This window comes from Pan troglodytes, chromosome 3 (assembly GCF_028858775.2).
Source record: "Pan troglodytes isolate AG18354 chromosome 3, NHGRI_mPanTro3-v2.0_pri, whole genome shotgun sequence".
Classification (NCBI taxonomy): domain Eukaryota; kingdom Metazoa; phylum Chordata; class Mammalia; order Primates; family Hominidae; genus Pan; species Pan troglodytes.
The window spans coordinates 111102646-111122901 of record NC_072401.2 but is presented as its reverse complement, the minus strand read 5'-3'; the positions used below and the strand labels follow the sequence as shown (position 1 = coordinate 111122901).

The 20256-nt window shown below is 38.8% G+C and overlaps 1 protein-coding gene across 8 annotated transcripts in view; it reads right to left on the bottom strand.

Moving 5' to 3' along the window:
* MCUB (mitochondrial calcium uniporter dominant negative subunit beta) overlaps positions 1 to 20256 on the bottom strand; it is a 124447-nt gene that overhangs the window by 18877 nt on the left and 85314 nt on the right. For 3 of the 8 annotated variants that reach the window (XR_010156666.1, XM_517392.8, XM_063809726.1), the window contains exons 2-4: positions 10406 to 10481; positions 9119 to 9289; positions 5077 to 5181 (exon numbers count right to left, since the gene is read on the bottom strand). Coding sequence is in view for 7 of the 8 variants with exons in the window: in XM_517392.8 (XP_517392.2) it covers positions 5077 to 5181; positions 9119 to 9289; positions 10406 to 10481 (352 nt within the window). In the remaining variant the exon portion in view is untranslated. Of the gene's footprint in view, positions 1 to 5076; positions 5182 to 9118; positions 9290 to 10405; positions 10482 to 11369; positions 11487 to 20256 lie in introns of all 8 variants that reach the window. The other 5 variants (XM_054683270.2, XM_054683272.2, XM_054683274.2 and 2 more) reach the window with 3 other exon arrangements.

Sequence of the window (20256 nt, the reverse complement as noted above, 5' to 3'; positions counted from 1 at the left end):
AAATCAAAGATAAAGAAAATAATTCTTAAAGAAGCCAAGGAAGGGGGGAACCCTTAGCTATAGCAGAGAAAAAAAAAGAAATTAAACCTGACTTCTCTGAAATCATACAAGCAAGAAGTGGGATAAAATATTTAGCATTCAGAGAAAAAAACAAAGCAGCCTAAAATTTGGTACCCTGTGAAATTATTCTTCAAAAGTAAAGGAGAAACAAAGATATTTTCAAACAAAAATTGAGTGAATTTGTTGCTAGCAGGCCTGCCTTGCAAGAAATATTAAAAGAAGTTCTTCAGAGAAAAGCAAGATGATATAGGTTGGAAATTTAGCTCTACAGAAAGAGAATCAGAGAAGGAATAGTGGAGGTAAAATAAAAACCTTTATTTTTATTATTCTTAATTGATCTACTAGATAACAGTCGGTTCAAAAGAATAATGCTAACACTGGTTTTGACTATGTATGCTTAGTATACCTATGCTTATGAATCACTGAAATGAATGACAGCCGTGAGACAAGGGGCGTGAGGGAGAAATCAGGATTATTTTGTTATTATAAGGTATTTGCACCAGCCGTGAAGCAATATAATGTTATTTGAAAGTGGACTTGCAATAGTTGTAAATGTATATTGCAAACTCTTAGGCAACCACTAAAAAAAGAAGTATAAATAATATGCTGGAAAAGGAGAGAAAATGAAATATACAGAATGCTCAATTAAAAACCAAAAAAGGCAGAAAAAATGTGGAAGACAAAAACAGGAAAAAAAAAAAAAACAGTGGCAACAAATAGAAAACAGTAGCAAATATGGTAGATATTATGTATATCGGTAATCAATTTGAATGTCAATGGCCTAAATGAACCAATCAAAAGATAGAGCTTGTCAGAGTGGGCCAAAAACCCAGATCCAACTATATATTGTCTATAAGAAACCCACTTTAAATATGAAGACATATATAGATGAAAAGCAAAGAGATGAAGAAAGATATACTATGCTAACACTAATAAAAAGAAAGCTGAAATAGCTATATTAATTTCAGACAAAACAGACATTAGAGCAAGGAAAGCTACCAGGAGTAAAGAGAGACATTACATAATAATAAAAGGCCAATTCTCCAAGAAGACAGAACAATGCTTAATGTGTATGCTCCTAACACAGCATCAAACTACATGAGGCAAAACAAAAACTAATAGAACTACAAGAAGAAATAGATGAATTCATGTTTACAGTTACAGACTTCAACATTCCTCTATTAGAAATGGACAGATCTGCCAAGCAGAAAATCAGGGGGTATACAGTTGAACTCAATAGCACCACCAATCAACTGAGATAAACGTGACATCTATAGACTATCCAACAACAGCACAATACACATTCTCAAGTTCACAGGGAACATCTCATCAAGACAGATCACAATGAAGGCTATAAAACTCACATGAGTAAATGTAAAAAAAGAAAAATACAATGTATGCTTTCGGATCTCAGTGGAATTAAACTAAAAATCAATAACCCAAAGATAGCTGGAAAATCCCAAAATACTTAGATATTAAATAATGTACTTCTAACACATGGGTCAAAGAAGAAATCACAAGAAAAAAATTAAAATATTTTAAAATAAATGAAAATACAACTTATCAAAATTTATGGAAGGCAGTGAAAGCAATGCTCAGAGGGGAATCTATAGGATTGAATACATATAACAGGAAAGAATAAACATCTATAAGATCTGAACTTATACTTTAAGAAACTAGAGAAAGAGGAGCAAATGAAATGAAAAGCAAGCAGAAGAAAAGAGATAATAAATATAGTAGAATATTTATTATATAGAGTATATAATATACTCTACATAATATATATTCTATTCTATATTATAAACATAGAGTAGAAACCAATGAAATCGAGAACAGGAAACCCACAGAGAAAAATCAATGATGTTAAAAGCTAGTTCTTTGGAAAAAATCAATTAAATTGATAAACTTCTAGCCAGGTTAATCAAGAAAAAAAGAGACAACAAGTTACTCATGGTAGAAATGAAATGAGAGGATTTAACTACAGATCCCATGGACATTAAAAGGAAAATAAAGAAATACTATGAACAACTCTATGCCCACGAATTCAATAACCTAGACAAAATAGATTAATTCTCTAAAAGGTACAATCTATCAAAACTCACACAAAAAGAAATACACAATCTGCATAAGCCTATACCTATTAAGCAACTGAATCAATAACTAATAAATTTCCAAAACAGAAAGCACCAGGTCCAGATGGATTTTCTTGGTGAATTCTACCAAACATCAAAGGAAGAAACTATATTAATTATCTACAATCTCTTTCAGAAGACAGTAGCAGAGGGAATACTTCCTAACTCATTCTATGAGGCCAGCATTACCTTAATACTAAAACCAGACAAAAACACTGTAAGAAAACAAAACCACAGACCAATATCTCTCGTGAATATAGACACAAAAATCCTCAGCAAAATAATAGCAAATAAAATACAACAATGTCTAAAAAGATTGCTACACCACAACTAAGTGGGATTTATCCAGGTATGCAAGGCTCAACACTTGAATATGAATTCATGTAATCCATCATATCAACAGACTAAGGAAGAAAAATCACATGATAATATCAATAGATGCAGAAAAAGATTTGACAAAATTGAACACCAATTCACAATGAAGACTCTCAGCAAACCAGGAACAGAGGGCAATTTCCTCAACTTGTGAAAGACAATGAGAAAGCAAGCCATAGCCTGGGAGAAAATATTTGCAAACGACGTATCTGATACAAGACCGTTATCCCAAACATACAAAGAACTCAAAAGAAAATGAACAACCTGATCACAAAATGGGCAAAGATCTGAAAAGACACCTCAACGAAGAAGACATAGATGGCAAATAGGCATATGAAGAGATGCTCAACATCATACGTCATTAAGAAACTACAAATTAAAACAATGACTACCCACCTACTACAATGGTGAAAATCACATCCAAATCACTAATACCACCAATTGCTGGCAAGGATATGGGGCAACAGGAATTCTCATTCACTGCTGGTAGGAACACAAAATGGTACAGCCACTTTGGGAGACAGCTTGACAGTTTTACACAAAACTAAACACTCTCACCATATGTGCCAGCAATCATGTTCCTGGGTATTTAACCAAATGATTTGAAAATCTACGTGCAAACAAAAGCCTGCGCATGTGTATTTATAGCAGCTCCATTCATAATTGCCAAAACTTGGAAGTATCCCAGATGTCCTTCAGTAGGTGAATAAACTGTGGTACATACAGATAATGAACTATTATTCAGCACTAAAAGGAAATGAGCTAACAAGCTCTGAAACACATGAAAGAAACTTAAATGTATATTACTAAGTGAAATAAGCCAATCTGGCCTTCCTCTTCACTTTCTTCTTTACTGCCTCGTCTCCTCCCTTATCACTCCCTTTTCTTCTCTTTGCTCTCTCTTCCTTTCTCCCTTCTTCTTTCCCCTCTTGCCTTTCTTTTTTTCTTCCCACTCTCCCCCTTTTTTCACTCCTCCGTCTCACTGTTTAGTATTTTCCCTGTTGTACCCCCTTTCTTAAATATCCTATTTTCTCTTCCCTTGCTCTCTCATGTCCCTGGCCCTACTACCATGCGCCCCCACCCCTGCCAAAAAGAAAGAAAGAAGCGAATCTGAAAAGGCTATACAATCAGCCCTTCTTATTTGTGGGTTCTGCATCTGTGAACTCAACCAACCATGGATTGAAAATATTTGGGAAAAAAATCTAATAAAAATTAACAATACAACAACAACAAAATGAATGAAAAAACAATATAGTATAACAACCATTTACACAGCATTTACACTGTCTTAGGTATTGTAAGTAATCTAGAGATTTAAAGTATATGAAGGGAGTATGGAGGTTAAATGCAAATATAACAAACATTTTGTATCAGGGCCTTGAGCATCCTTGAATTTTGGTAGAGTTTGGTAGAGTTTGCCTGGCCCTATTCTGTATAATTCTTAATGTCATAGACAGGTTCTTGAAAACTGCAACTTTAAATGAAACAACCATAAGGAAACCAATTTTACCATAGGCTAATTGATATAAGCAAGAGTTAGGTTCTTACAGCATATTTCTGGTCATAAAAACATCACTAAACATCTAAATAAAGACCCAAGACACTTTTAATGTTAAATATTAAAATAAATGTAAGCTACATATACATTTAAGAAAGATTAATAAAAACAAGATGATTATTTACATTATGTACATTAATGATGAATACATGTAGTTCTACATTTGTCACAATCTATAGAATATACAACACCAAGAGTAAACCCTAATGTAAACTATGGACTTTGGGTGACAATGATGTGTCAGTGTGTTCACCAATTTTAACAAATATACCAGTCTGGTGTGGGATATTGATAGTAAGGGGCGTGGGGTGCAGACAGCATATGGGAACTCACTCTATATTCTGCTCGATTTTGCTTTGAACCTAAAACTGCTTTAAATAATACAATTTTTTTTTTTACAAGAGTTAAGAGCTATACAATCATATATACTTGAATTCTTGATTTTCAGGCCTACCTCTCTCTTAACCCAATAATGTCGGTTAAGCATTCAAGATCCTAAAGTAAAATCCTGAAAGTCTAAAAAGAGTATATGGGACTAAAAGCCCTGCTAGGCAACTGTAGGTGATCACTTATACCCCTGCTGGAAAAGGTTAAACACTGGTTTTCCAAAGACTTCTTGGTCATCTGATAAATTTAAGATTCTTAACATAAACTTTGCTCCCTCTGGAAACCTCACAGCTAAAGGTAAAAGTGAAGATACCAGCCTGGACAACACAGGGAGACCCAATCCCTAAAAAAATGTTAAAAAATTAGCCAGGCATGGTGGTGCATGCGGGTAGTCCCAGCTACTCTGGAGGCTGAGGTGGGAGGATTGTATGAGCCCAGGAGTTTGAGATTACAGTGAGCTATGATGACGCCACTGTACTCCAGCCTGGGAAACAGAGCAAGTGAGAATTCATCTAAAAAAAAAAAAAAAAAAAAAAGTAATAGTTGGATAGCTGTGTTTCTTACCTCTCTTTGGACACTGCACATCATATGCTATTTTATTAATGACAAGTTTAAAATCATTCATTAGCAAAATATCCATCAAGGTAGAAGCTGAAATCGTGTTGCCATCTGAAAGAAAAACATCATGCATGAGTACGTCTTTGTTTTAGAACAGTAAGAACCATTTTCCAACACATAGAAAATCACTAACCCAGGTCTTTACAATATAATAGTGGACAATTTACTTTTGTGGGGGGTGTCCCCAAACCCAAACACTATTCCCATTGAGGGGAATCCTCCTCTATTGCTCTACCTCCCATTTCCTTGGACGAAATGGAACAGGTAGGCACTCCCTCTCCCACCCTGTCAGCTGTGCTGGAATCCAGGTAGTGCCCTTGGTGAAACTGCATCTGTGGAGAGTCATGCAAAGGTTCAGGGGAGGTGGAAACCCTTCACAGCAAGGCCAGAGCAGTGGCAGGTGACAGTTTTGGGGGTAGGGTGGAGTGTAGGCAGCAGAGCTCATCAGGTGGTTACTGGGTTAACCTGGTCTCTGCTCCTGTCTTCTCTTAGTTCCTGCCCTCTTCTGGGCCTGTCTTCTGCCACTTCCAGCATGAGAGCCTGCTGACATACTCCTCTGCTTAGCCAGAGTCCATTCTGCTGCTTACGGCCAAGCTTCTGACTGGCACATGTAGGCATAAGGGTATAACTATTTAAAAACCCTGCCTTTCTCTTATTTTTAATTATTAGAGGTAACTGATTTGTGGTGGTTAAAAATTTAGTAGCTAAATAGCACCACAAGCTATCACCACATGGGTTCATCTTCCTTTCAAGCTTGAAAAAAATGAAGAGGCAAACTGTCAAGGAGGTGAGGACAATAATGAACGTGATGCCTAAGAAATAAATTTGCATTGTATGGTTTATTTTGTGGAAGGGGAGAGAGGCAGGAGAGATTCTAATAGTAATTTCAAATATCCTAGGAGTATTTCAGGAAAAAAAAAGTCTTGAAAAATTTTAACCACAATGTGCTTTGCACAGCTTCTCATAGAGCCTAGGTTTTGTTATATTTTTGAACCAAACTTTAATGTAATCCAGGTGTTAAGAAAGCAAATTCACTGAACAATAAGCAAAAAATTGGTGCTGGGTAGAGGTTTCTTTTTCTATCATTTTCCCTTCAGAATAGTTCACATATAATTACATGAAATTAAGTCCAGGAAAATGCTGGATGTGTATTTTCAAATCCCGGCCTGACATTCATTTGGTTACATTCAACCAGAGCTATTTTAGCTACATTAATATGTGTGATGACAGGACTAACACTAGTAACATCCCGAAGAAACTGGCTGCTGCCTCTTGTCTGCCTCCCTATAGTTCTTTTGTTCTGGAAGACTGCAAATCAAGTCTGCACCTGTGTCTGTTCCTAGAATTTGGCTGTTTGGGTTGCTGTTCATCAGTTGCAGTGAGATCATTTTCCAAAAAATTGCCAAATAATTCAACCCACACAATGGGCAAAACTGTGACAAGCTTAGAACACTCTTTTCAAGCCCAAATTAAATGCAGGCAAATTCCACCCACAGAGTCTTTTAAAAAGAAGAAAAAAAAATCAGCAACACACCAATCACTTTATCTTTCCAAGTGTCATTTAAAAATTTACATGTAAATGACTTCAAACCAGCTCCTTAAAATCTTACTAAAAAAGACATCCACTGAATATGATTTCTCAGTTGAAATACTACATTATCCTTTATACAAAGGTATGAATAGCAAAAGACTGACGTGAAACATTTTTAAGCTCTAGTGATACAGTGTTAAATTTTTCATGTATTCTTGGGTATCAATTTAAACCCCCGATAGGGTGTTTGCACTCAGTCCAAAGAGTCCCTTTTCTCTAAGACTTCTATTCTCTTTCTTCGTGCTTTCTGTTTCAAAGCTACTAACCTCATTTTTAGAAATAAGCAGGATAAACACCTATCGTTTTAACCTCTCTTATTTCATTCACTTCAATACTAATTGGGTACACACCACCAGGCAAGCGCTGCTCAGTGCAGGCCCTTCTGACTTCCAGGTTTGGGTCTGCCTGCCCCTAGAAGCTTAGAAAGAGAGCCCTGCCCCTGTGGAAAATGCCCATGGACATTCCAGTATTCCTGTGCCTGGGGGAAATGTCTGTCTAGTTCAAGGATGAAATATATGAAATATTAGGAAGCCCATTGTGCCATAGGGCTAAAACCTTATTCTCTGATCCAGGTTTTAGCAGGAAGAAACGTCCCTTCCAGCTAAATCTATAGTCCTAACAACAACCTACAATAAGCCTTTCCTGATCTGCCCTTCCCCACCTCTCAGAACTCCTCCTTTCTCCCAGCTCCCTCCTTTGTGGTCACTGTGTAGTAGGCTCCCACCTCAATGCAGTCTCACTCTATCACCCAAGCTGGAGTGCAGTGGTGCCATCTCGGACCACAGCAACCTCCGCCTCCCATGTTCAAGCGATTCTCCTGCTTCAGCCTCCTGAGTAGCTGGGATTACAGGTATGCAACACTACACCTGGCTAATTTTTGTATTATTAGTAGAAAAGGGGTTTTGCTATGTTGGCCAGGCTGGTTTCAAACCCTTGACCTCAGGTGATCCACCCACCTTGGCCTCCCAAAGTGTTGGGATTACAGGTGTGAGCCACCGCATGCGGCCCAGAGCTCTCTTCCCTCTACGTGACTCCCTCCCTCATTTCCCCCCAGGTCTTTGTGCAAATGTAATCTTATCAAGCCCACCCCTGCCCACACACATCTTCCACATTCTGCTTTATTTTTCTTCATAACACTTATTATTTAACATAATACATAATTTATCTTGTTTTTTTCTCCTCCTAAATATAAGCTCCATAAGGGCAGGAGTTTTTATCCCTTTTGTTCTCTGCACTACCTCTAGCGTATAGAACAGTGCCTGACATACATTAGGTGCTCAGTAAATATTTGTTGAATGAATCAATTAATCTCCATTTTCCAACTTCTCTATCTTTTAATTAATTTGGAACTTGGATAGGGAAAAAGTATGTTTATTTCCCTTTCAAAACTGCAACAGTAATCATGAACCTAAATAACTTTATTCTAAGTATTTAATATCATAATAAAATAATGCAAATTTATTAATTTATCTATATTTGCAGCTGCTATATAGTGGGATAGGGTAAATAATTATTTATTCTATTTAGAAGCAGTTGGTCTAAGACCATTTCAGACAATGAGAACATGAAAGCTGTATTCTAAATTTTAAATGTCTAAGTGATGACATACTTCTGGTTTTTTAAAAAATGTATATTCTTCCTAAGAACTAATTCTGCCAAAAAACATACTAGACTGTAATTGCTTTATAACAGTGGTGAATAAATTTTTTGTGTACTTTAATTATTCACTGGCTTATTTTAATAATTAAAACTGCATTTTGTTTTCTAATTATTCAAATTTTGCTGAGAATTGCACGCTAATGCCTGTGCTACTAAGATTTTCTCATGAAAAACCTTTAAGGCTAAGTTTATAAAATAAGTAACTGAAATTTACATTAAATTTATTCCATTAATTTTTCATTCAATGAAGTTAAAAGTTTTTTTTTTTTAATTTTCTTTTCTTGGGATGGAGTTTCACTCTTGTTGCCCAGACTGGAGTGCAATGGCGTGATCTCGGCTCACTGCAACCTCTGCCTCCTGGGTTCAAGCAATTCTCCTGCCTCAGCCTCCCAAGTAGCTGGGATTACAGGTATGTACCACCACGGGTGGCTAATTTTGTATTTTTAATAGAGACGGGGTTTCTCCATGTTGGTCGGGCTGGTCTCGAACTCCTGACCTCAGGTGATCCGCCTGACTCGGCCTCCCAAAAGTGCTGGGATTACAGGCATGAGCCACCACGCCAGGCCAAAACAGTTTTTAAAATAGTGTTGATGCATAAAAATGAAAGAATAAAGACCAACCATTTATTATCTAATGAATTAAACAATGTACTTCCTTCTAGAAAAGTAAAGAACCAAACAAAAGTTCAGGAGAGACAGAAACCCTGGCACAAAGTTGTAAAATTATATACATATATACCTGCTGTGAAGATGGCTGCAGTTTTGATACCCTTATCTTCATTTTGTAGGTCCTGAAGGAATGAACCAACTGTTGACAACATTGGTTTGACTACAAATTGACAACGTTCTTTTCTAGATGGCAAGGTAAGTGTTACCAAGGGAAGGCCATGTCTATAATTAACTGTTATTTCTGTTAAGGAAAAAAAGAGAAAAAAATGGGCAAAATTTACTTTTAAAAAAACCATAAATACAAGAATTCTAGAAGGAATGCTCAAACATGAAATTCACAAACCTCTGAAGTCCTATAAAAATTTGTATTGCTCCAATAATGCCTTCATTTTACTACAGTTTACATATTCCCTACCATTCTATAACATTTTAGTGTAGCACGTACCACACTTTATTATCTGCTTAAAGTCTTCCCAGGTGGCCGGCATGGTGGCTCATGCCTGTAATCCCAGCACTTTGGGAGGCTCAGATTGGTGGACTGCCTGGGCGCAGAAGTTTGAGAGCTGTCTGGGCAACATGGCGAAACCCCATCTCTACAAAATATGCAAAAATTAAGTCTGGCATGGTGGTGTGCGCCTGTAGTTGCAGCTACTTAAGTAGGCTGAGCTGGGACGACGGCTTCAGCCTGGGAAGCAGGCAGTGAGCCGAGATCGCGCCACTGCACTCCAGCCTGAGTGACACAGCTAGATCCTGATTCAATGAAAAAGAAAAAGAAAAAAAGTCTTCCCAGGTAAACACTTAAGTTCTAGTTTTCTTGAGGACAGAAACTATTTCTTGTTTTGTTTTGTTTTTCTTTTTGAGACAGGGTCTCACTCTGTTGCCCAAACTGGAGTGGCACGATCATGGCTCACTGCAGCCTCTACCTCCTGGGCTCAAGCAATCTTCCCACCTCAGTCTCTTGGGTAGCTGGGACTATAGGCATGTGCCATCACGCCTGGCTAATTTTTGTATTTTTTGTAGAGATGGGGTTTTGCTTTGTTGGCCAGGTTGGTCCCAAACTCCTGAGCTGAAGGGATCCGCCTGCCGTGGCTTCCCAAAGTGCTGGGATTACAGGCCACCACGCCCACCCGACTATTGCTTATCATCTCTGACTCCTCTGATTGCTGAGGTGGGAATTTGACAAAAGACAGCAGCTATATTATGGGAGCACAAAAAGGTGGAAGTGAACCCAATCAGGGTGGGGTGGGATGGGGATAGTGTAAGAAAAGTCTATTCTGCTCAAAACTCTCGCAGCTCTTTATATGGAAGAAAGGGAAACAATTAACATATGAATCAAATAAATGGTAAGAAAGCTTACCATCAGGTGGCACCACGGTACTATAATGGTGTGACTGGTAGTATTTCACATTTCCACACAGCTTCACACACAAAACCTACAAGAAGGAAAGATTAATTTGTTTTTTTAAAAAAAGAGTGGGAAAGATGAAATAAGTGTCTTTATTTTACCATAAGATTCTTTTTAATACTATATGAAAAGCATAATGAAAAACTCAACTTGTCATGCATCCCCAGGGTGAGCCCTTGGCAAGCTCACTGAACCTTCCTGGCTATATGCTTGCCTGCTACTATGTATGCTGTAGCAGTAGCACACCAGGACGGGATCCCTAAATTGGGGTATGAGGCCCCCTGAAAATCCTACAGTTCTGTGAGAATTTTTACTTTCAGTATTTCCTTTCAGGTAATAATCTAAAACAAATGGATATAAGTATATCTAGTCTAGAGACATGCTTCTCAATATGTGGTCCCCAGACCAGAAGCATCTTGGGGCTAATTAAAAATGCAGAATCGGGCCGGGCATGGTGGCTCACGCATGTAATTCCAGGACTTTGGGAGGCCAAGGTGGGCGAATCACCTGAGGTCAGGAGTTCGCGACCAGCCTGACCAACATGGAGAAAGCCTGTCTCCACTAAAAATACAAAATTAGCCAGGTATGGTGGCACATGCCTGTAATCCCAGCTACTCGCGAGGCTGAGGCAGGAGAATCACTTGAACCCGGGAGGTGGAGGTTGCCGTGAGCCAAGATCCCATCATTGCACTCCAGCCTGGGCAACAAGAGCTAAACTCTGTCTTAAAAAAAAAAAAAAAAAATGCAGAATCACAGATTCAGACCAGATTTACTGAATTCCAGTCTGCATTTTAACAAGATCCTCAGAAGATTCACATGCACATTAGAGTCTGAAAAACACTGCTCTAGATCTGTGCTGTCCGATATGGTAGACACTTGTTAAATGTGGTTATTTAAATTAGTTAAAATTACGTACAGGTGGGACACGATGGCTCACGCCTGTAATCCTAGCACTATGGGAGGCCGAAGCAGGAGGATTGCTTGAGCTCAGGAGTTCAAGACCAGCCTGGCCGACACAGTGAGACCCTGTCTCCTATAAACAGCAACCACAAAAAAATTATATACACAAACATTCAGAACCTCAGTCACCTTTGCCACATTTTAAGGGCTCAAAAGCTCCCTATGCCTAATGGCTATCTCACTGAAAAGCAAAAGCGCAGGAGTAGCATATTTCTATCATCACAGAAAGTTCTATTGGACAGCAGTGCTGAGTCTACAACACCTGAATGGCCACCTCACCACGGAACATGTTTTGTGGGCTTGCATTGGTGTTTGTGTTTACACAATTGCACGGGTGCTTAATGAAGACCAAATAATATCATGGTGCACTGTGTGAACAAAGATATTGTGGGAGTAGAAAGAACAGGCATTGGGGAATTGGTTCACAGGCATCTGGAACTCAAAAGGACTTGTACCAGAGAAATTAGTACCAAAGTCACAGCACGGTGGCTGTATCATACTGATCCAGATTTTTTAATGCATCACCTTACAGTAGTTTATTAACAATAAGTTTGCCAGTAATTGTGCAAAGAATAATTCTTTTATAAACTGCATTTTTAAATTTTTCAGGATTTGAGGGTACACTATTAAAATAGTAAATCAGTGGTTAAAAGTGTGTTCGCTGTTTCAAAAAATAAAGATGACACTGACCCAAATGAAGGTCCATTATGTTCAAAATTAAAAGAACCTCATCAATAAGTAAAACAAAACATTCAAATACATATTTTAGTATTAAACACAACATAGGCAATAAATGTCAACACAACATCATCTTTTATATTAAGACTGTTCATTTGAGCTTTCTAATTTTTTTTTTTTTTGAGATGGAATATTGCTGTTGCCCAGGCTGGAGTGCAGTGATGCAGTTTCAACTCACTGCAACCTCCACCTCCTGGGTTCAAGTGATTCTCCTGCTTCAGCCTCCCAAGTAGCTGGGGTTATAGGCACCTGCCACCATGTCTGGCTAATTTTTTGTATTTTTAGTAGAGATGGGGTTTCACCAAGTTGGCCAGGCTGGTCTCAAACTCCTGAACTTGTGATCAGCCTGCCTCGGCCTCCCAAAGCGCTGGGATTACAGGCGTGACCCACCACACCCGGCCTGAGCATTATTCTAAAAATGTAGCTCACTACTAAGATGAGAAGAAAAAGGCAGATGATGTCTTAAAATAGATGCAACTCTCAATAAATAAATATAGGTAGAAGTTCTCCAAGTGTGGATAATGGATATTACAATACCGTCTACTACTTTTAGCAAAACTACATAAAAATGAGACACATCAGAATTCTCTATCAAAATTCTTCTATAAAAATAATGAGACAGATAATTTTCCATGCATAAAAGTCAAATATACGAAGGTAGGGAGTAGGCCAGGCGTGATGGCTCATGCCTATAATCCCAGCACTTTGGGAGGCTGAGACAGATGGATTGCTTGAGCCCAGAAGTTCGAGACTAGCCCGGGTAACATGGTGAAACCCTGTCTCTACAAAAATTACAGAAAAAGTCTGGCATGGTGGCACATGCCTGTAGTCCTGGCTACTTGGGAGGCTGAGGCAGGAGGATTGCTTGAGCCCAGGAGGAGGCGGCTGCAGTGAACCGAGATTGTAGCTACTGCACTTCAGCCTGGGCCACAGAGGGAAACCCTGTCTCCAAAAAAAAAAAAAAAAAAAGTAGAGAGTAAAAGTTAGAGCTCCTCCCTTTACTTCTCTATAATCCTGGAAGTCTCCCCAGAGGTAACCACTGCTAGTGGTTTGGCATGTATCCTTCCAGATTTTTTTCTACACATTACCTACCAAATTCTATGCTAGAGTCCGTATAATGCTAAAGACATATGAGTCAGGTTCCTAAATACCATTGGTGATAATGCCTGTGAGAATCCAGGAATCCAGTTGGAGGCAATATAAAATGATTACAAAGTATCATTTAATATACTGATAAAGTTTCAGGTGTACTACTGAAGAAGTAACTGTAGCACCCACAAGATAGAGGCACCCACATGACAACCAGAAGATGCTGAAAGACGGCAGAGTGGCCTGAGAAAAACAGCAGGGCTTTCTCAAACTTTTGCTTGCCTAATAATCACCTGGAAGCCTTAAAAACACAGATTCCCAGACCCCATACACAGAGATTTTTAATCTAAAAGGTCAGTTTGTGAGGATTTGCATTTTTAATAAGCTCCAGAGGTAAACTGAAGTTTCAAGGGTGAGAACCACACTTTGAGAAGCTGGGCTTTAGTCAACCTCCCCACAACCCCCACCACCACACACACACACCCCCTGCTGCCCCAGGCTTCGTGGCAACATGCTAAATTTCTGCGTAGAATCATTCTGAATTCCAAATTTTAGTGCCTGGTTAAGCGTTACTGCCTTTAAATGGAATTTGGTATCAGGGCAAAAGATGATTTGGGCTTCTCTTTGACCATGAAGCGTTTTTTGTTCCTGACCACAGAGCTCCTGAATCCCTTGGAATTTCCCGAGTGATTGAAGTTTCTGTGGTTTTAACAAAGTAACTCTTGGTGGGATGCTAGATGGCTTCAGGATGGGGCTGGTTGCTAGAAAGATCAAACCTTGATTAAAAGCCTAGAATGTTCAGTCCCATCTTCCCAGCCTCCAGGAAGGGGACAGAGGCTGGAGACTGAGTTAATAAAATCCATTATGCCGACACGATGAAACCTCCATGAAAGTCCCTAAACAATGAGGTTCAGCAAATTTTCAGGTTGGTGAATGCAACCACGTTTTGGGAGGGTGACATAATCCAACTTCATGAGACAGAAGCTTCTGGGCTTGGGACCTCCCAACAGTGAAAACTATGTTCACACAAACTGTACCTTGCTTTATGTATCTCTTAATCCAACAGTTTAGCTGTATCCTTTAGAATATCCTTATAATAAACCAGTAAGCATAAGTAAAGTGTTTCCTTGAGTTTTGTGAGCAATTTTAGTAAATAGCTGAGGTTGAGGAGGGGGTCATGGGAACCCCTGATTTACAGCCTCCTGTGAGAAACATGAGAGGCCCAGGACTTATAATTGGCATCTTAAGTGGGGCAGTCTTGTGGCACTAAGCTATTAACATGTGGGATCTGATGTTAACTCCAGGTAGGTAGTGTCAGTATTGATTTAAATTGTAGGACACCCAGATGGTGTTTGGAAAGTTGGAGAATTGGTTGTTGGTATGAGGAAAATATCCACACACGCGCTGCCAGAGTATTCTGTGGGTAGAAACAGATCATAGTAACCCATATGAGCATTATGATTTTACCTATTTCTGAAAATTATCTTTTAATAGTCCAAAACAAGAAGTAACTGAGAATTTGACATTCTATTGGCAGGAGACTAAAAGTGGCCCATGTGAAGATCAAGCTAAGCCTTCCAGTAGTTTGAGAACTTGATCTATGATTTTTTTTTTTTTCTCCTGAGACGGAGTCTTGCTCTGTCGCCCAGGCTGGAGTGCAATGGTGCGATCTCTGCTCATGGCAAACTCCATCTCCCAGGCTCAAGCAATTCTCCTGCCTCAGCCTCTCGAGTAGCTGGGATTACAGGCACCCACCACGACACCCAGCTAATTTTTGTATTTTTAGTAGAGATGGGGTTTCACCATATTGGCCAGACTGGTTTTGAACTTCTGACCTCAAATGATCTGCCTGCCTTGGCCTCCCAAAGTGCTGGGATTACAGGCGTGAGCCACCGCACCTGGCTGATATATGATCTTAAGTATCACTATAACATCCAGGACAGGGATCTTATGCTGGTAATTTAAGAGCTGGCTCAGGCCACAGGAATCCAGTTGGAGGCAATATAAAATTACTAGACAGAAAAGGGTAAGTGCAGAAAGAAGGATAAATTCCTACTTAGAATCTGTAATCCAAAATTTGAATACATGAGGAATTAAATGCTAAGAAAAAAAAACAACACATTTATTTTTAAGATTAATTTACTTTAGAGAAAATAAGAGTCTTCCAAAACTGATGTTAACATAAATTATATTTAGTGTCTTCACAAAGATAAAAGGGATAACTGGCTTCCAGAAAATGAACAAGAAATTATGATACTAAAGTTGGTAGAAATAAAACAAAAATGAGTGACTATGATTAACTAATTAGAATTCCTGGAAACAAAAAGTCTATGTACATGTAAAAAGCCCATCTTAGGCTGGGCGCAATGGCTCATGCCTGTAATCCCAGCACTTTGGAAGGCCAAGGCTGGTGGATCACCTGATGTCAGGAGTTCAAGACCAATCTGACCAACATGGTGAAACCCCATCTCTACAAAAAATACAAAATTAGCTGGATGTAGGGTGCAGGCCTGTAGTCCCAGCTACTCAGGTGGCTGAGGCAGAAGACTCACTCGAACCCGGGAGGTGGATTTTGCAGTAAGCCAAGATTACACCACTGCACTCCAGCCTGGGCATCAAGAGTGAAACTCCATCTCAAAAAAAAACCCACCTTAATAGCCTAAATTCTAGTCTGAATAAAGTCAATAGAAAACGAATGAATTGGACAATAACTCTCCTAGGTGCAACACAGAAAGACATAGAAACTCTAGGAATACAAAAAGCAACTAATTCTCATACATTGCTGGCAAGAATGTAAATGGTAAAACTATTCTGGAAAACATTTGGCAGTTCTTTTTTTTTTTTTTTTTTCTTAAGACGGGGTCTTGCTCTGTCCCCCCAGGCTGGAGTGCAGTGGCATGAACTCGGCTCACTGCAACCTCCACTTCCCAGGTTCAAGTGATTCTCCTGCCTCAGCCTCCTGACTAGCTGGGATTATGGGTGCATGCCACCAAGCCTGGCTAATTTTTTGTGTATTTTTAGTAGAGACGGGGTTTCTACCAGGTTGGTCAGGCTGGTCTTGAACTCCTGACCTCGTGATCTGCCCAGCTCAGCCTCCCAAAGTGCTGGGATTACAGGCGTGAGCCACCACACCCAGCCTGACCGTTCTTTATAAAGTTAAATATACATTTCTATGTGACCCAGTAATCCCACCCCTAGCTCTTTACCCTAGAGAAATGAAAGCTTATGTTCATTCAATTTGTACAAATGCCATTTCATTTCCTCCCACTAGAGTGCATACTCCCCAGGAGCAGGCAGGGACTTGGTCTGGTTCACTGCTGTATTGCCAGCACCTAGAATAGCGCCTGAAACATAATAGGGGCTCAATAAATACATGTTAAATAAATGCAGGAATGTTTTCAAGATGCTAAGGAAAATAATTACCAACCTAGAATATTATGCTCAGGAAAATTACTTCAGGCTTGCTGTGATTTGATTGTGTCCCCCAAAGTCCATGTGTTGGAAACCTAATGCCCAATGCAACGGTGCTGGGAGGTGGGGTCTAATGGGAGGTGCTTAGGTCATGAGGGCTCCACCTTCATAAATGGATTGATGCCAATTATAAAAGGGCCTGAGGCTGCGGGTTTGACTGAGCTTTCTCTCTCCCCCTCTTGCCCTTCCACCTTCTGCCATGGGATAATGCAGCAAGAAGAACCTGACCAGATGCGACCTCTCAATCTTGGATTTTCCAGCCTCCAGAACTGTGAACTAAATACATTTCTGTTCCTTATTAATTACCCAGTCTATGGTTCTGTTACAGCAGCACAAAAGAGATTACAGCAAGGCTGAAAGAAATGAGTTTTTCAGGTATATCCAAGATTACGGCTTATTTCCACAGATTTTTGCTAAAGAACTTCTTCAGGAAGAAGAGAACTAAACTCAAGTGGAAGCTGAATAGAACACTATTATGAGCTGAACTGTGCCCCACCCCCTGCAAATTCATATATTGAAGTCTTAACCCCTAGTACCTCAGAATGTGACTGTACTTTAAAGAGATTATTAAGTTAAAATGAGATCATTAGTATAGGCCCTAATCCGACATAACTGGTGTCTTTACAAGAAGTGGTGATTTCGACAGACATGTACACCCAGAAGAAAGACAGTGTGAGGACACAGGGAGAAGACAGCCATTTACAAAACAGCCATGTACAAGCCAAGGAGAAGGCTTCAGAAGAAACCAACTGAGCCAACACCTTGAACTTTAACTTTTGGCCTACAGAAGGGTGGCGAGGAAGGTTTCTAAACAGTGGAGGGGCAATTAGTGTGGGTGTCATAGCCCAAATGGGATGAAGATGGCCTCCGCATGGGAAATAGGCTCAGAAAAAAATGTTGGAGCCCAGTTGGGGTAAGAAAGCCATCTCTGCAGGGGAAGGAGTGGTAGTGGAGATGAAAGACTGTCACATGCAGAAGAAAAAAATATATCAAGAATAATGGAAGTCAGATTTATCCTGTGCAAGAATGGAACCACAATTATGGAAAGGGAGTAGAATAAACTCTGTAGTGTTAGATTGAAGTACTGGTGTGAATTCATGGTTTTTAATGTGTAATAATGTAAAGAAATATAATTAAATGAAATTAAATATAAAATTTTTAAAAGATGCAAATGTTTAATGTACGTGTGTATATAAGTATAGAAATTTTAAATTTTACATATTTATGTTTTCATACTGACATATATATGTATATGTATATTCTCTTTCTGAGAGAGCCTATGAGCAGTGGCACTTCTAATAACATCTAGCATCTAGTTCTTGGCACCAAATACTATGCTTACCTAAGAGGAAGCAAGCCTCCTTGGAGAAATGGCTATTCTAGGGCTGGGCATGGATAAGGACAAAATGAACCTAGAGCATCTCGCTGTACTAGAAAGCAAGGAAGTGCTCAATGGATGATGGAAGACTTATCAAAAGAACCCAGAAGGCAGGTCAAAGGGTGTCCCTATGGTAAAATCTGGAACAATTTTTAGCATTAAATAATGATAGTAACAAATTATAATCCATTGAAGGAGATAGGAAACCATGAGTGTATTCTGACATAATTAACTGAATAAATTTAAAGTTTAATAAGGAATGAGATATTTACACAGTTTTAAAATGCCTTCACACAAAAGCATTAATCCCAAAGGAAAAATAATAACTTCAAAGGGAAGAAGCCTGACAGATACCATCTTAATTGATCAAAATTAATATTATCAGTAATGGGGTGAGTTGAAATCATGCAATGAGAATACATGGGACACTTTTGAGATATTCCCGACAAAGATGCTATATAATCTGAAGCAAATCACAAGGAAATACCAGACAAACCCAAACAGAGGCATTCTACAAAATAATTGTAATCTTTAAAAGAGTCAAATCATGAATGTCAAAGAATGTTGTACTGATCCAGAGTGGAGGAGACATGACAACTAAATTAAACTGTGATTCTGAACTTCTGCCAATAAAGAACATTATTGGAAAAATTGGCAAGATTTTAATGAGGTCTAAAAATTAGATGGTGGTTATGTACTAACATTAATTTTCCTATTTTGATGGTTGTTTGTCATTAAGTTGGAGAATGTTCTTATGGTTCAGGGGAACTGGCATCAAGTTTGCAATGTATTCTCAAATAGTTCAGAAACAAAATAGTCTTCCCACTGTGGTTACAACTTTCTTTATGTTTGAGACTGTTTCAAAATCACACAATTCTGAGAGACTGGTAGGCCAGGTTAAAAAAAATTAATAATTCAAAAACAATAGGTTTAGAACACCAAAATTACCATATACAGAGATAAGTGATTAATAACAAGGGGTCAAATATTAAACCTTTTTTGCATGCCAGTAAGAAACTATGGTTACTTGGGAAATTGAAAATAAAAAATGTTTTAAAGCAAAGACACTCCTGTACAAGTTTTTATTTAGAAACCCCAAGAATATTGACAATCCTCAGACATGTTAGTAAAGCTTAAAAGAGAAACTACCATACCCTGTAACAACCCTTTTTAGAGGGTTATTATTAAAATTCTGAAAATCTTACACAAACCCATCACGCATGCAGAGCTGAATTTCAAGAATGACTCACCAAAACTCAGGTCTTCCTTTTAGTTTACACCTCACCTCAAACCCATCTTGAGGAGCCTACCATTCCCCCCCTTGATAGGGGGATTTGATAGTTTTGAATAAACCAATGGTATGAACCAAATCTGTTGCTTTTCATTTAATCCAGTTAGCCGGGCTGCTCCTCCATACCACACCTGGGTTCAGATTCCCCAAATCAGGCCCCACTTCTCAAATCTAAGGATTCTCAGGATGAATCCTTAGATTTAAGAAGTATAATGAGTCCTAGCTGGACGCAGTGGCTCATGCGTGTAATCCGAACACTTTGGGAGGCTGAGGCAGGAAGATTACTTGAGCCCAGGGGTTCAAGACTAGCCTGGGTAACAGGGTGAAACCATATTTCTATTTTTATTTTCAAAAATCATAATAAATGAGTCCCAGGCAGGAAAAATGAAATTAACTCTGTCCCTGACACAATGTGATGAAACTACAGAACCCCAGAAACAAAAAATTCTTATAATGCCTGAAAAAAAAAAGAGATTGCCTACAAAGGAAAGCAATTAAATTTACATAAGGTGAATTAATAGACAGCAGAGGCAAAGGAATATCTTCAAAGTTCTGAGGGGAAATAACAACCAACCTTGAATTCTATAGTCAGATAACCTACCATTTTGAACAAAACTGAGACTGAGCGACTAAAACATGTTTACTGAAAGCATTTTGCAGGAAAAAGGAAATCAAACACATAAGAAAACACGATGTAAGAAAACTTACACACCACAGGATGTAAAACTAAATGAAGAGAGAAAAAAAGTATGTACTTCCAAACCAATAGAGATAAAGGAGTATAAAAAAACACTTAGCCAAATTATGAGAAGAAAGGAGAAAGAAAATGAGCAAAGGAAAATCAGGATGAACAGAATGCACAGAATAAGGTGGTAG